Genomic DNA, 17,944 nt, shown 5'->3' with positions numbered 1-17,944 from the left:
GATGTTTAAAGACGGATGGGTTTGATATATGAGTCGGTCCAGATGGTGTCTGCATGCTCTTGACCAAAGATTAGTTTTATTTTTGTTTTAATACAGTTCCATAGTAAAATGAGTGCTATACTTTTACACATTGACCAAGAAGCTGGAAGAAGGTTTTAATATGTAAATTCATCAGTGAACCCACATAGGCATTGAAATAGAATAGTCACTGCAGTGTTGTCCTTTGCTGTTAGATTCAAATAGCAATATGTGTTGAATTGCTGGATGTGATGGGTGTTCCAGTCCACACAGCACTAAAAAACACACAGTTCTGCTTCCCTCAGCAAGGCTGCCACTCTTCCATAGGACTAACTGGGGGTCAGCTAATGGGATTATGTTGGTTCATAAATGAAGTCCCGAGCGAGGAGCGCAGAGCCCCAGCCTTTAACCCTCTTTAGAGCCTTGCCTTTCACAGCCAGTCACACAGCCACAGTAAGACTTGCACCGGCTCCATGGCTGTGCTTACACTGTAGGAGCTGTGCTCAGGGTGCTGGCTGATGTAAGAGGGATGGCATTTTGCTTTGTACCAAAAAATGAAATTCATATTCAACTTGTTTCAAAGATTAGTCCCAAAGCTCTGTGGCTTTAGTACATTGTACTTTTGAGTCAAACATTGAAGATGAAAGTCAAAGGTCACAGCTGGAGTAGACTGATAGGGGATTGCCAGTCATTATCATCCACTCTGTGCACTTGTATCTTACAACTCTTTAGGAGAATGCAATGCTTTTTTAACTATGTTTTTCTCTGGTGGCATTTTTTAAAATGTCTTTTCTGTAAAGGCAGTGCAGACACACCTTCCCATTCACAGTAGTTGTTGTAGTAATTACACTATTATTAATTATAGCAGTGTGTCAGTGGTAATTATAGTGTGATGTGGACTGTCTACTGTTGTTTTGTTTCTTCCATCCTGGTAACAGTCAGATTTACTGACATGAGTTATTGGGGATGGCAGAACTATTGTTCACACATCTTACACACACATTATTTATTCAACTTCTGTCTTATTCAATCAAAAAGCCTTCAATAAACATGAGATATTCATGTAATATCAAGTTTCAACGATTAAAAAAAAAAAGTTGCAGGTTTCAAAGTAATTCAACCTAATTCTATGGATGATCCTTTTACTGCTTATTGAAAGTGTGCATATGTGACATTGTTCCTGCAGAAATGTGAGCTCAGATGGGGCAGAGGCTCGGCGCAGACTGAGGGAATGTGAGGGATTGGTGGATGCCCTGCTGCACGCCCTTCAGTCAGCCGTAGGGAAGAAAGACATGGACAACAAGGTAGAGAAACATCTGGTTAATCCACTGTTATGTGTATGAGTTCAGTCTAATAGCACTTCAGTAGGGGAGAATGCAGTTGTAGTTGATATTATCGCTGCTTCTCTTTTCTCCTAGTCTGTTGAGAATTGCGTTTGTATCATGAGGAACCTGTCCTACCACGTTCACAAAGAGGTGCCAGGGGCTGAAAAGTTTCAGGACCCATCATCGCTGCAGGCTCCTGGATCAGCAGGACCACAGAGGAAGAAGAAGGATGACGCCGGGTGCTTCGGAGGCAAGAAGGCCAAAGGTGAGAAGAAGGAAGGAGCGAGGCAGGCAAGAATGTGATCACCACTTCCTGCTCCTGCCAAATAAGTATCGGTAGAAAAATTAAAGAATGTCTTACATTCTGTAAAATTACTGGGATAATATGATAGTGGATGTCTACCTTGTCAAGGTTTACAACATGGGGAGGTTTTATTGGTTATTGCCTGTAATTAACTGAATTGGAGTGTATGGAGGTGTTGTTGGAAACATCTTAATCATCGTTCTCCCGGGCTGTTGGCAAAATGACTCGGTTATCTCCCTGCTCTCCAACAATAATGGCTGCCATTAATCAGTCAGCCAATGAGAGTCAGTGACCCTTGACTCTAACTGTTCCTCAAAGAATTCTGTCACTTCAGGGGTCAGGAAAACGTTAAGCTTACAAGTGTATAGAATTATAAGAAAAACAGCGAACCACATGCACACATCCACACACTGAATAATGAGATGAGTTTAGCTGCTGCAGAGCCTGAAGGTGTTCCCAGAGAAAAGAGACTCAGGTAATGAAACAATAAATGCAGCTATAAAGGACAGTGGAGGCAAGTAGTTAAACAATTCTGGCAGTAATAGTCTTTGTAATTTGTTACAGTAAGTAAGGAATTTGGTCTCCTCTTTAGCGTCATGACAAATTTAGAATAAAGAATACACAACTATGATCAGCAGACAGATAGGAGTTCACTTTTTGTTTGAACTAATATATACTCTGCTTCCGGGCTGTTATTTCTGTTCTTCCACACAGTGATTTTAATAAACCACTTAAACAACCGCTGGCATTTTGTGCTGTTTTTATATATGTTTCACTTTGGCTCTCCAACTTGCCTTTATGTCTGATAGTGGAATCTGATTCCTTCTTTCTTCAGCACTTTCCTTTTGTCTCTGTTTTGCTCTTTTTTTTAAGAGTGAAAAAAAGCTTTCTCACGTATGCTCTTTCGGTATGATGGCCTTCACTCGGTCTCCTTCAGGAAAAGATGGCTCCTTTTTGAGAAAAAACAGCCAAACTGTTTACATGAAGTCAACTACTGCTTATTGACACACACTCGCATATCTTTTTCATCATGCCTCTTTTCTCTTCTCCCTGCTTTGTGTTTTTTGGCATTGCTGCTGCCTCCTTGGCTAACTGTAGAGGAATGGTTTAATCAAGGTGAGTGTCCCCCTTTTAACCCCTCTTACTTCCGCTCTCCACCTCCTCTTCTCCTGACTCCCCCTTTCCTGATTTTCTTTCCTCCCCCCCTGGCTGTACAATATAGTTTGAATTAGTTTTGGGTGTCCTCCAAAAACTTGAGAAAGTTCTAAGGACTTCCAGAAAATTGTAGAATTTCATTCATTCCACACACATTCTCATAGCTCTGGGTTTTTAGACTCCACCCTTCCTAAACTTTTCAGTCTGTTAGAGTTAGAGTTTTTCACTGGTCCTTTCAAATATGTGGAGGTTAGAGAGAGAGCAGACTTTTCTCCCTAAAAGAAAAGTGGGGTTTACAACCTTTGAGATCAACAGCATCCAACTGGAACCCCTCGCCACAGATACATCTTTGTCATGTTTTGGCGTTAATGTCAAGCTGTCCATCCAATTTTGTTTGCATATTTATCTGGTTGTGTGTGAGCATTGGAATGTAAGATGATGTGGATTATTGTTACTAATTCAGATCCTACTATTCTTTGGGTAAATCCATGCAATAATTTCTGCCTAGTCTGTCAGCATCATATTGAGGAAACACTGCAATTCCTCACAAGTGCGAAAGATTGATAAACGTGACATTTTGGGAAATAGACTGATTTATCCTTCTTGCTCAGAGTCAGCTGAGGAGATTGATATCACTCTCTGAATTCATGAGCTTTGGAGTTAATCCAAAAAATCTGACTTTACCTTTAAGATGTTTTCAGACAGGAGATTTTGGTGATCTTTCATTCTTAACTCCTAGCTACCCATATTACCAAGAACGTGGTGTCCATTCTAGCTCAGCTTAATGTATGCTGAGGAATATTAAGGAAGATATCATCAAAGGAAAGCCATCTCTCCTCTAACCTGGGATAAGGCAGGTTCGGCACATTTCCTGAGGGGAAGTGGTTAGCTCAGCCAGCAGGGAGTGCTTCATAACTTCTGCTTCCACTGACCCCAGTGACCGGATATTTTACTTCCGTCTAGCCGAGGAATGGGCCACTCTGTCTCTGTATTTCTGTACTGTGCCTTTGTCATTTCCATATGCATGTGAGTTGACAATTGGCTAGCTGAGCTGCACAGCCCTCATTCTCCAGCTCCCTTCTGCTGCTGCTTCCTTACTTACAGTAATCTGCGTCAGAAACACTGCTGTTCAACTGGTAAAGTTTAGTGAACTGTGTGGTCATAGTTAATGTGTGGATTTGTGGTCTTGAGCTCATCCTGTAGGTTGCAAATTCATGTATTATGTGAATAACACTAAACAAGCGGTTTGAATTATATTCCTCATATCACCCTTATAGCTCTCTGTAGTGAGTTCATATGTTAACATTCATCCATCATTATGTGTGGATATGTACAACCACCAGTTACATGGCTCTATGTATTATCTGTGTGTTATTCTGTACATTAAAATCAGACTCACCTTCAGTAGTGCACAACTCATCCACATTTAGTTTTATAACTGTGTTCTTGTCTCTCATAAGCTCTTTTACCACAGAATAATACATTTTACATTCATTTTCACAGAGCAGAAATACTTTTATCACCCTGTCAAACCCATTCAGTCTAATTCTGGTGTCTGTCACATTGTCTTTCATAATCCAGCCTCTCAGGTTAAGACACTAACTTAATTTTTTCTCATTACTTCCTCATGCAGGCAGAAAGAATGGTGAGAATGACAAAAACTACGACACATTGGATCTGCCCAAGCGCACAGAGCCATCAAAAGGTAGGGCCTCGTCCAGCATGCCAAACATCGCTCTGTTAGCAGAGGCTCAGAGGAACTTCCCATCATAGACAATCACTGGTCCTGTTGTAGGCAGGTCAGGTCTTTTACAAGACAAGCCGAAGTTTGTTAATTTTGTTATTGATATAGTCATGTTTGGCGGCTTTGTGCCTCCAGTGAGACAGCTGATTGTTGGCAGCTTGTGGCAGCATCAGTTGTGTAAACCCTCCTTCTGTTGATTAATGTAACAATGCACTGAGCAGCCTTTTGTTATATGCTGAGCTTTGCCAAGTTTGCAGCTTCAGAGCATCAATTGACCATTCAACCCGGGTGGGAGTGATATGAATGGAATCCTCAGCCACAGTTCAATGTTTTTAATATCCAAATCAAAGCTGGCATAATGATTAACCCATTAACTGAAGAAAGCAAACGGCACATTAAAGGAAATATTTTATATTTTAGATATGGAGTCTTTCTTGTCAGACTTTTTTTGGAGACTCTCAATAATTTACATTAAAAATGAATTCCCAACTCCTGTTGAAACAATAAAGCTGTACTTCGTCTTCTGTACTTTGGTTTATTTTTTTGTTCTCTTTCACAGCTCCAAGAATACTATAAAATGCTTGTAAATACTTACAAATTAAAACTTTGTCTTGTCCTGTAATTCCCCGTAAATTGGTGCATTGTCACTTTAAGCTGAGGATTCTATGCAGTTTAAATAGTTAAGCAACTACTTAAGTTAAGTAAAGCTAAGAAAAATGTGTGTTTGACTAAACAGGTAATCTAAATGCTAATTTAGGCTCATTTAACACATTCATGAAATATCCTATAAATATAATACTGCCATGAACAATGTTTTTATTTTTATAGGTTAGCAAAATAAATTTGTGTAAATTACCAATCCAATGTTGTCATATTGCACCATATTACATTAACTGCAGCCTAACTGTCGCCTTGGGTTTATACACATTGACAGAAACAGAAAAAAAAAACATGATTTGCTGTTATTTAAGGTAAGATTTTAGCTGTTTGCAGTCCTGATTGTAGTTCAGAAGTCCACAGAATTGTTCTTCTCTCAGCCATATTCAGAGCATAACAGACTCCTCTCCTGCTCCCACCATCTTATACTGAATCACGTGAAAAGATGTGGCAAGCGTAATGTGGCGGACAAAAGAGGAGTTTTGTACGCACACTCTGCAGGTGGTTGTAGCATCGAATGTGTGACTGTGTGTATTGGACGTGCACGTTTACTTTGCTCTTGGTTTTTTTGGCACTAGCAGGCCAAAAAAACTGTAACAGCCATAAAAGCAAATTAGCATGCATTGCACACAACATTACATCTAGTTGCAATAGAATATGTAATTGCTTGCAAATGAATAAGCGTGATATCTTATGCTATAGAAAGGTGTAAGTGTTTGTGTTTAACAGCAACTGCCCATTTGTCTTGTGTTGTCTTTGGAATTTGCCTGCACTTGTTCGACACCTTTCTGTGATATTTACAGACCAGTGCCTTCATCATTGTCCACTGACAGGCCTCTTTAGTCAATGCTACCTCCTGTTTGACTGGTAATTATCCATATTAACAGCAAAGTGGGTTCTTATTAAACTAGATCACAATTAATTGCTGTGCTTTTCCAAGCTAAGCCAATTTTGCCTTTTTTCTTATCACTCCTAAAGTGAAAGAAAGCAGATGAGCTCCAAGGATGATAATTAATATTTCCCACTCACTAGGTTTTCATGGGTAAAAGCCAAGCTGGTATGCCGCTGTTGAGGATCTATAGTTGTTAGAATGGTTCTGCTATTACATCGCATAATATGGAAACAACACCACTTTTGACTCCAGAGTAGGTAATTGTTGTCATAGGTCTGATTGTTATGCACAGCTGAAATAAGTTTGGACTCACACATTGCAGAGAGCTACCTGACATTTTAATGCTTATGACAGACAAATCAAATTTGACGTTTATTAGCCCAACACACAGGCAGATAACTGTTAGCTGCATGGATAACGTGCTTAAAAACCTGATCAAAACACTGTCTGTTTGACTGCAAGACTGTAAAAATCCTCTGGGAGTCTTACTTATTTATCCTTGAAGTCATGTGTTTGGGTTGTTTAGGCCCCTATTCCCCATCACGCTCTGCCAACACTCCTTCCGCTGGTCAGTTGTGGAGAGCTTGTGGAGAAAGCGTATTTCATTTTGTGGCGATGGCTAAGGGAGATATAAGAGATTACATGTGTATCCTAGTCCTGATCTGTTGTCAGATAGAGAGAGGTCAGTGCAAGGAGCAGACTGGACGTGGCAGTGGACAATGATTAATCTCTTTGTGTATCGGTGTGTGTGAGTATCTGTTAAAGGGAAGAAAGAGAAGGAAAGCACACAAGACATCATTTTTGCCACTCTCTTTTATTTACCAGCGTTTTTCTTAAATTTTCTGACATCCCTGATGTTTATTTTATATGAGAAGTAAAGCTTGGTATTTAATAGATATTCTACAGATTCCTCATGAGCAGTCGGTGTCTCACCAGCAGTAGATAGAGAGGAATTCTGTTAGCCAACAGCTACTCAAAATAGGGCCAAAGAAGAGTGAATTTCTCAAACGTTTCATATCGTTTTGAACAAACATTATATGTAGCAATTTTTGCCTCAGACACTTCACACTATTTTCTCAGCTGAAGAATGTCAGTGCTCTGCATCATTCCACGCACGGCTGCTGATCAGCTAAGTCCGTCAGGAGTTGTGTCAGACCTGTGGAGTAGCTTACTGCTGGGCTTTACTTTTTGAGAGATTTAAAAGACTGTCCGTGTTTTGGTTTTTCCAGGCTTTTTATCATTTTTAGCTGCCCTTATTCACATATTTTTCTGTTTCTTTTGTCAGATGGCTAAATGTGTCAGAAAAATGGGATTGAAAATCAGCCCATTACAACTATCTGTGAATTTGCAGTTGCTTAAAGTATTTCCAGACTGTTACTCCGTTTAAATCCCAATTTTATGACCACAACGTCGTCTGACAAATTCACCATTCAAGTAACTTAAAGTCAGCATCTGTTAGAATCAGCAGAATTTCCTAAATATAGTCTCACACATATTCTGATGCATATATATTTACTGCACTCATCGCAGTATACAAACACAAAGCACAGAAACAAAGGAGGTTATTAGCTTCACATTCAGAAATAAATGTTCTATTTCTTAATTCCTTGCCTTCTTTTCACGTTTGCCTCTCCCTTTACTCATCCATTCCCTTTACTCTAAACCCTCTATTCTATCAAATGAAAACGGCTGGTATTTTGTATAGTTAAATGTAATGAAACATGGACTTGTCATATCAGCAGGTTGAGGAGCTTTACCACAGGCCATGGTCAGTTAGCCAGTCTGCTGACATGTAAGCTACCTATGTAAGGATTATTAGGACATAAAAGCCAGGCACCAACAGCAACTGTTATCACATCTGAAACACCTTGTGGCGCATGTTCCAGACGGGGAAGCTGTGAAAAGCAGAATAAACTTAGGAGTAACAGTTAATAACAATGGAAAATGGAAAGGATCATTAAACATCTTCAGTCTGATAGCTGAAAATGCATGACTAATGGTTGCTACTGTAAGTATGTAACCACACAATAAACGTGATTATGATGCTATTATTAACATTTGTATATAGTCTTATTGAAGCACATAATGAATTTAGATAAACATTTGTTATGACATGTAAGGGCCCTCTCACCATAAAGTATTTTTCCATGCATTGATTAATCTGCTTGGAACTAATCTTTGTTCATTGATAGTTCATATTTCGTCTTTTTTACCCCCTTTTTCATTAAAAGGATCCCTGGCTCATGCTTACATGAAAGCATTAGTTATTTGCCTTATTTAGTATTCCGAGGTCTGTGAATACCCAAAGTGGCCCCACCCTTCCCCTCTTCTGTTGTCCCCTCTTTATCCACCTTAACGGATTGAGTAAGTCATTTTCACCCGTGCAGTTCCACCGGCACCAGGCAGGTTGCAGCCACATACATCATCAGAGAAGGTAGAGGAGGAGTGTTATTCATGCCGTCCAAACCAGAGCAAGAGAAAGTGAGGGGCTGGCTGAAACAAAAGTAATAACAACTGTGTAAAGATGCTTTTCACAAAAGAAGTATTGAGAGGGCAGTCACTGAGATGATGAAACACTTTCCCAGCAGTTAACAGAAACCACAGCTCTTACCTTGAGATTGGAAAAACGATCTGGGGACAGGAGGTGAGCTTTTGTATAGATCATCCCTCCTTTTGTCTGAGTGGAGGGAAGGAAACTCTTTTAAAAGTGAAAAACACATATTTTTCTCTTTCTGATGAGGAGATTGGGAGGAATCAGAACTGGTTGTTTTCTGCCCTGAAAGAAAAACTGTCTGTCTGAAATTAATTTGCCTTTAGCTTTGCTCCAAACAACATCTCTACCTTTCCCCCTTTATGGGATCACTCTTACACTTGTGTCACTCCACCATACAGAATTAGGAAACGTTTGTCACATCTTTTTTAAGTATGTGGGTATGTTTTTAATGCACTTCGGCAAAAAAACTTGATTGAGTACAAGTGCTTCCATCCCAGTGAAACTAAGATGAGAATCATTTGGCCGTGACAGATGAGGAATGCTTTGGCCTTTGTAGATGTACCTCACTCCTCGGGTGCCTGTGCTCTGAGCCTATTGATTTTAGTGTGAGTTGTGACAGCTTCCACTATAAGAACAGGTTAAGCTTTGACTTTTTTCATCCTAATCGTCCTTTAAATTTAGCCTCTAAAATGATACGAGAAGCAAGCCATGTAGTTTCTTCATTTTTAAACATATTAGACCCATACAGCTTTGTTTGAAGTTTTGGTCTGATTTTTGTCAGACAGGCGTTCTGCTTCACTTCTGCTTAATTAGATACTGACCACTGAAAGCCAACAGACTAAAGAGATTATGTTAATATTATTTCATAACCAGGCCTATATGTGTTATATGTCACAAATGTAAAAAGAGACATTTGTGTTTGGAAGTGTGGCATCACAAACATTAGAAATGTGATTGGCTCAGAGCACAAACCTGATGAGTGAGGCCTGGAATTGGACAGTATAGGTTTGATATGGCATAGCATCCTAACATTTGCATACTACATATTTGTACTAAAGCATTGAATTAAATTGAAATATATTATTTTGTAAGCAAAAATTTTTGATCTGATTAAGTGATCTGAAAAGTTGTTGGATCGTGGAAACACATTATAGTTCATCGGGTAGTATCAATATTCATAAAAAAACCCATGGAGTACTCGTTGAAATAAGTCCTTAGATTACCGACTTTGGTAGGATTTGTCATCTTTGTCTGTAGTTTAGTCAACATGGCTATTTTTTCTTGTAAGCCAAGCATTTAATCTGTAGAGGGGTCTGCAACCCATTATACAAGTCATAAGAATGGCTAACACTCTTCAATATGATCTCTATTTGTAGGACAGTGAGTGTTTATTGTTTTGCTGTCAGTGACATCTTTTTCTGAAAGGCTAGATTAAATTGACAAAAATGGAGCTTTTCATTTATTCCTTCTTTTGGTTGTTGTCAACCCGACACAGAGGAGAAACTTTACACTTTATTGCTCTATAACACACGTCTGATTCTTCTAATCCTCCCCACTTTATATCTGTAGCTTAATGAAAACTTGCCTTGCCCAGTGGTTCGATGGACACACTGTGTAAATATGGTCAAGCAGGCCCATTTATCAAAAGCAAGCATCTTCTGTCATCGTCCTGGTGCCAAGTCTGCATCAGAGTAACACAACTGTAGTTAGAGGGAATGTTGTGCCTGGTCCGTTTCTATTTCACACCCAGAGTAACAGAATGTCACAAATCATTTACCCTATATCCTAAATTCCAAGCACCGGTATGATGTCGGAGCTCCGTATTGAGGCATTTAGCACCCGAATAGCGAACGCTGACTCCTGGTGGTGCTGACTTTATGCTAGCTCACAACCTGCTGACCACCGTGGAGATTCACTTGCCTCTTTGTTCAAAGCAAAACTCCCCACATTTGTTCTGGGCACCTCCACCTCTTTTTCCTTGCTTCCTGCTGTTATATTTTACAGCGAGGTGCGACCCTCGGATGAAGATGGCATGCTCATAAACAGCTTATCGAGGCACGCAGATGGAATGTCACACGTAAAAAGCATGAATGCAAACAAAGAGCATCCACAACCTATGGGTGTATAAGCTTACATGGGCACGTGCTCATGAACAATCACTCATACCTTCTCACTCTCAGCCTCTCTGCTATCTTGACACATGGCATTCACTCCGCACATAGCTGGTTCCAGACTGTCTGGCACCTCAAATCAGACTCTGTACAGTATCTCTGTAGCCTCTGCCATTACAACTCCCCTGACATTACACCTTACTTATGTCAAATATAGAGCGTTGTTTTTAAACTGGATGCTGTCATGTCCAGCGGGAAGCCTACCCTGCTCATAAAGGAGGTCAACGTGTCACGATGCACAGAGAATGACTAATAGGTTTCATATTTCTGGTCCCTTGCTGCAGTCCGATGAGGTGAAGCAAAGTGGGATACAAACAAACCTAAAGAGAGTTACTGTTACTCAAAAGAGGTTGTAACTAAATAAAGGATAAATCAATGCAAAACAAAGCAAAAAAAAGTGGTTTTATCTGAACTGTTTGCTATTATATTACGAACAGTTCTTTGCACTCAACTACTTTGCAAAAGTCACATCAGGAGATAACGGATGCTTGTCTGTAGTAAAGGAAAGGTGTTATATTAACCCCTTAACACTTCACACTGCGTGGGCGGATTGAATTGGTACCTTGTCAAAAAAGGAGCAGCGCAGACACATTAGAGGCAGACATCTGATGTTGAAAAGGTGTGAATCAATCCACTGTTACAGGATGCATAAGAAAAATGAAGTGTTAATGAGTAGCCTGTGAAAGTAGCTACTTGCACGGTCAGACGTGATGTGGCAATGAGTGGGAAAACTATACTAAAATAAAACAGTTGTTGTCTTCCAATAAAGTGATTGGATTTTGCCTGTAAACTCTGCAGCTCCAGCTACAACCACCATCAGGGTCTACCCTGATTTGAATAAGCGAGCAATGAAAGCAAGATGGAGGCAGTGAAAATTAACATTGATGTGTGTAGTTTGGAGAAATTAATACAGCAGTGAACGTAAGTACATCCAGGTACCTCCTGGATACATGATGCTTAATATGACAGGTGTAAAATGGAGCTCTTAAATAGATGTCAGTTAACCTACAGTACTAGACCTGTCTGCATTGTAGTAGTATATACACCACTCATGCTGCAAAAAACACATTCATCAACCAAATCTAAACAGCCTGAGCTACAACGTCTTTTACAGCACACCTAACCACAACTGTCAATTTCTACAATTCTATTTTACTCACTTGTCTTTTTCTAACTATGTTGTAGAGAACTGAGGGAATAACCTTTTTTGCTCTGGAGTTTATTTAGGAAGGGTTATCCATGTTTCATGTCGTATGACTTTGAATTATAGTAACTGCGACGACTGAGTGCAGTGTAGACATTGCAAATTAATTTCTACAGTTACATCACCTGCTCCTCTCCCGGGTGACACCAAACATCTGTTATAAAGCTGCATCCGTAGTCATGTCTCCCCTAAAGCGCTTTGCTGTAGCTGTAGGTGGCTTGATGGATTTTCAAGTGCACTACTGTGTTGAACGATCATGAAAAATATTAAAGGAATATTATATAAATAGGACTCCTGCAGGCAGCAGTGTGTCTCTATAATCATCTGGATCATATTCTGTGAATGCACGCTGCAACTTGTTCGGTTACGTATGGTTCTGTAATTAGAATTATTGATGGCAAGGGGCATATGAGGTCCTAAACCCTCCAGTGTGTGTTGGATAGAGTGACAAAGTGGGAAGAAATGTGTATTGTTACTCGCTATAATTACTTCTTTTTTCCAAAACTGCATTATGCCATAGGGCCTTCTCAAAGTTACTTAACATTTTTGAATGAAGTGCTCCAGGTAAGTGGACAGAGGTGTTTGTACAAATGAAATCTCTAACTTTCAGCAAGTTGCGAGTGTGTGGGGCATGAATCCAAATCAAACAACTATGCTAAAACACCGTCTGAGAATTACCGCAAGCTTGTTGGGCTCAAGTGACACCACATGTCTGACACCACTATCATCAACCAAGTAATTTGATTTGATTTGATTGGATTACAATGAATTGGAATAACTGGCTTGAATTGGACTATATCTTTGAATTGCCTTGAGATGACATTTGTTGTGATTTGGCGCGATATAAATAAACTGAATCTAATTGAATTGAACCAAACTGGTCATCCGAGACAGGAACTTTCCAGATTTTCCTTGTGATGGACTTACTTATTTCATCGCTAATACAAATGAATGATAGCAGAGACTGCTGGCTTGCTACCTCTAATGTTATCTGCATCGCCAATACATGTTAATCAGGGCAAAGTTGTTGCTCTGAATTTGTATTATGAATTATTTTACAGTTGTTCCTTTACGATATATCAAATTACAAGCTTTATGTTCATTTGACGGGTATAAAAACAAAACAATTTAATTTCTCTGAACTTGATCCTTCAAACACTGAAACCACTCAGCTACCCGCAGCTAACTTGACGCAGATCTGTGCCCGTCACTTTCTTGCCTTTGTTGTTGATTATAAAACTAGCACAACACAGAAAAGGGATTAATTAAGTCAACAGCCTGCGGCTTGCAGCTGACATTTTAGCTACTGCACCTCCTCCTTAAACCCCTGCACCCCCTCTTACCCTGAGTAGCACACAGCCAGTGATGAAAAGGAGTGATTATAAGGCAAGAGGCAAAAAACAAATTAGGGAAGCGAGAAGTTTATTTAAACAGGACTACCTTGTGTTTGTTGGAAAAACAAAGAGCTTTGCATAACAGTGTTATTCCTGAGAGGTCTCATGGAGAGTGGTGGCTCGCCACATCATTAGTGGAGTGAAGTCGATGAGCATGTAGTTTATGTGTGCTGATGCAAAGCATCATTTATCCACCTGCGTTTGGCAAAGGAGAGTGGGGAGGCTCCAAATCCCAGCACTTCCTCTGTGGCAAAGCAGACTTTCGGGTTCTTTTAACTTTCCTTACCCTAAAAAAATCTCAGTGCCCCTGTCTCCTCCTACGATGTTCAGTGAAATTCTAAAATAAAACCGGGAATTCAGTTGCCAGCAAAATCAGGCTCTTAGATGATTAGAGATGCCATTTGCCGCCCACATCTTCCTAAACCTGAAGAGTTGGAGCAAAGTGATAATTATGTGAGAAGAACGATAACAGGGAAGAAGGAGCAGTGAGATTTTCTCGCCAATTGGAGCCTTTGTTTGGCCTCGTTTGAGGTACAAGAGCACTGCTTCCTGTTTCTGTGACAGACACTTTTATCTAATTAAAAGCAGATTGATGCCATGCTGGTTTGCATCACAGGAGCTACAAAACAGGTTAAGTCGAGAGAAAAACGCTCAACTCCTACACCCCTTTCATAATTTGTCAGCAGAGAAGAGTTTAGTTAAACCGTCCCCCTATGCAGACATCATTTAATGCGTCTAAATGATCATTTTCCATAGGAACTTGAAATTTGTTGTCTTGCAAAGAAAGACAGAATAAGGTCTTAGTGCTCTGACAATATTTCTGTGACAGCACAACAGTCAAGAAGAGAAAAGCATAAATTATAAACATTCCAAGAGGAGGGTGTACATGTCTGTTTATGTAAGAGAGCAAGAAGAGTTAGTGACAACAGGGCAAAATTAAACGCTTTTTTGTGAGTTTTTTCAGTATTCACACTTTGACTGGGCTATAATCACAAGCTTTTAAGTTTGTAACATTCATTTGATTCAAATTCATGTTAGCTATCGGGGGCATCTCTTCCTCACTGCCTTTCATTTGACTCTTATCAGCACACACAAATCCTAATTCATACAGTTGTTCATAAACACAGCCACACACACTCATTTACACACACAAATGCCCACTCAAGCTCTGCCTCTCTCACCCACACATGCACACAATGCACCATGCCCTTAACCATGAGGTTTATATTATGTTGCTGTTAGAGGTGGCCGTGTTTGTCAGGGGCTGCAGACGGAGAGAATATCACCTGGGAAAAGTGAGCACAAGCTGTGTGTGAAGAATATGAGAGAAGCATTACATGAGAGATGGGTGCTGACACCAACCCAGATACGGGAAATCTATCTGCCGTCAAGCACCATCACAGCTGCCATCATGTATTGCAGATGCACAGTGCAGCTGGAGCTGTTGTAGACGGGCCGCAGATCAAGCCATCATGGACCAGCTGGATTTTCTACTTATTTAGGGGGTATGAATTGAATATAATTGATGGCAATGAAAACACAAACATTTATGTTTCCTGTTGACTTTACTTTATATTATATATTATATAAGAAGTGTGCCTAGTTGCAGTGACATCAACCATTGGTCTGTTGGCCCATTTGCCACTTTGTTGACTCACCTTCCTGGCATACAGTGCAGACTCCATCCCAAATCCACGACAAAAAGTTTTCCAACATTGCAGAGGGAAATTCCAGGGGGAAAAAAGCACGAGGCAAAGTTTTCACACCTATCAGAGATTAAAAGGATACCCGTAGGAAAGATTGGACTTTTGTCAGACAGATAGAAATCCCCACTTCCACCTACAGTTACTGTTGCTTGTTGCTTGTTGCTTGTTGCTTGTTGCATTCAACACATATGCAGTTTATGAGGTTGGATCTCAAAGTTGTGTCACAGCCTGTAAAAAGCTAAACCTGATAAGCATTGACAACTGCTTGCACTCCTGATTTGATGTGTAGAATATGGGCATTTTCCGTGAAAACTGCTTTTTGGTCTATGAGTTGTTGTCGTTGACTCAACGTTTATCGCCACTTATGTTCTCTAAACATAGGATTAAGTCAGTTTGATGATGAATTTGACGTGTGTTTTCTAGGCAAGTCCACATCAAAATCCCAATCGCACCCCGGCCACTTGTCATGATGGGATGTTGCAAGGTGTGTTCAGACAATGCTCCAAGCATGGCAGGAGTGCTGAGAGTTGTGCATTGCTGCGCAAGGTGAATACTTACAAGAAAAGAAATACAAGCTGATGCAGTTAGTAAATGATGTGTCCAACTGAATATTGCCTCTTTTATACAAGTGTTGCCCATCTGTGAGTACAGGACAATCCATCAGGGTCAGGGTGACACAACTGTCACAATCAAAGGTAGTACTTGAGGTTCTGTTTGTTCCTAAGTGCTGACCAAGATGAGTCTCCCATACCTGAAATCACATAACTACACTGTTTTAAAATTTTTTTTTTATCAAAATGGTTTCTGTATTTATAGCTTTAAAGCAACAAAGAAATTTGTGCAACTGTATACGTGTTTACATATTTTACCCGTCTCACTTTTCATCAGTTGAACTGTGGACTCAGGCCCTAATCAGCATACCCACGCCCCGTTGCTCCATATGTCTGCCTCGGTTCTCAGCCTCTATCTTCAGTCCACACACACACTCACACTCGCAGTCCGTGAGATTATCTAGGCTTATTCCCAAAGGCTTGATACGAAAAATCCAAACCCCCAACCCCCTACCCAAACTACAGAGTTAATCATTTAGTTTCTGTTGCAGTGCATCGGTTTTTTATTTGTAGATCTTGGATAACTTTTTTTCCTTTGCATTACTGCTCTAAAATTTCCCGTGCGGCTTCGTTGACTGTTTACCAGACAGCAGTCCCATCCACTATGTAACATTCAGAGCTCAAATCCTGTCAGTCACAATTTCTTTCTGCTCTCACCACAAACCTTCCCCTCCCTCACCTCTTTACTCTGTATAATGTTTCCCCTCCTATCCCCTGAACTCATCATATTATTCCTCTCCTCTTCAGCTGTCCTTTTCTCGTGTGTCAGTTTCCATTCTCCTCCGCACTCCAGCCTTACTTTTCTAGTTTCTATTTTCACTTTCTTCCTTTCCTAAATCCATCCCCATGTTTTTTTTTTTTACAACTTTCTGTTTCCCACTCTTCCTGCTGTCCCTCTTACTCATCATTATTGATGTTTAATTTCTTTCTCAAATGTAGAGAAGCGTTACATGTTGGGAATCGACTATAAGCTGGAATTTCTTGTGATAGCACGACATCGCCCTGACAATTTAAGCTTGTATTTTAGACTTTTAGTGTCAAGTGAGCAACCAAAATTACAAGAGAGAAGACGTACCACCCACCTCTGCTTTTCTCTGTGGGATCTATCTGTTTCTTTCTTTGTCTCTTTCTCTTTTAATGTCTTTCCTCTCATCTATATCTTTCCCTGTGTTAGTGTCAAGTTTTTAGTTCAGTTTGTGTCTGGGTGAGGATGTGACTCGCTTGGGTAAGCACAGCAGACACTCGAGGTGATGCTGATATACTGTTCAGTCTTAAAAACAGCCATGCTCACAGGAACCCACATTAAAGCACTCGAAAGGCGCAGACACACACCTCTCCAGTCTGAAACACTTGAGTGTCTGACAGAGCCATTGCTCCTACGCTGGGTATGAGCAGGGTTTAGCCACTAATTGCACCTCTCAGGCTAGAGTTTTGGCCAGTTGCTGTGGAAATTAAGGGGAGGTAAGGATAAGGAGAGAAACATCTCCATAAACTACTCTGGTGGGCAATTCACTCTTTCAGTCCCTGTCCTCAACATATTCCCTCTTAATGAAGCTCATATGCTAAATCACTAGTTGCTGTTGGATGTTCAATCCAGATTGAAAAGCAGTGTGTTGCTTTTTCCCTGCTTTGGCCTGACTGTCTCAAATGAGCAATAAATGAGCAGATTTGTTAGTGGTGATGGAGAGGGGGGTTTCTATAGCAACCCTAGAACTACCGTTGTGTAGTCTTGTCTAGTTATATTAATTCTCTACATTAGTTCATAAAGCACTTCTGTTCCATGTGCTACATTTTGTGTTTGTGGTGGACGTATGTGAGGTGATGGGACAAGCAGGGAAAAGAAACATGCAAGAAAGGAATGATGGCAGTGAAAGGGACAGAGGGATAGAAAAGAAATGTACCTCCCCTGTACCTGTGCTTCATTTGAAGCAAACCTGATAGCTTAGTCCAGATAATCTGCTTTGTGTTTATCGCCTGACATATTCTCCAGCAGCTTTATGGCTGTGTGTGTAAGCAGTTCTAACAGTATGAGACAGCAGCTGTAACGCTGTCCTCCAATCAACTGGGATGGAAGACAGAACAGGGAAATAGTCTCATCTGAATACTTGCATTCGTTCATATTATTGGACAACTCAAGATGGCAGCTGTCAGCCGTATGCTCATTCATTTGACAGCTACATTAATATCTTAGCAGAGACCCCAGTCTATCAAACTACCACATGTTTTTCCATGGCTTTTTGGGAAGCAAAGAGTCTTTCTCACACTATAA

General features: G+C 40.3%; 1 protein-coding gene across 11 annotated transcripts in view; it reads left to right on the top strand.

Moving 5' to 3' along the window:
- arvcfb (ARVCF delta catenin family member b) overlaps positions 1-17,944 on the top strand; it is a 119,915-nt gene that overhangs the window by 76,757 nt on the left and 25,214 nt on the right. For 7 of the 11 annotated variants that reach the window (XM_075468338.1, XM_075468340.1, XM_075468344.1 and 4 more), the window contains 4 exons: positions 1,205-1,322; positions 1,437-1,608; positions 2,746-2,763; positions 4,436-4,507. In XM_075468338.1, the coding sequence (XP_075324453.1) occupies positions 1,205-1,322; positions 1,437-1,608; positions 2,746-2,763; positions 4,436-4,507 (380 nt within the window). The remainder of the gene's footprint in view (positions 1-1,204; positions 1,323-1,436; positions 1,609-2,745; positions 2,764-4,435; positions 4,508-17,944) is intronic. The other 4 variants (XM_075468339.1, XM_075468342.1, XM_075468337.1 and 1 more) reach the window with 2 other exon arrangements.

Source organism: Odontesthes bonariensis, chromosome 6 (assembly GCF_027942865.1).
Source record: "Odontesthes bonariensis isolate fOdoBon6 chromosome 6, fOdoBon6.hap1, whole genome shotgun sequence".
NCBI lineage: Eukaryota > Metazoa > Chordata > Actinopteri > Atheriniformes > Atherinopsidae > Odontesthes > Odontesthes bonariensis.
This window is presented reverse-complemented; position numbering and strand designations above follow the sequence as displayed.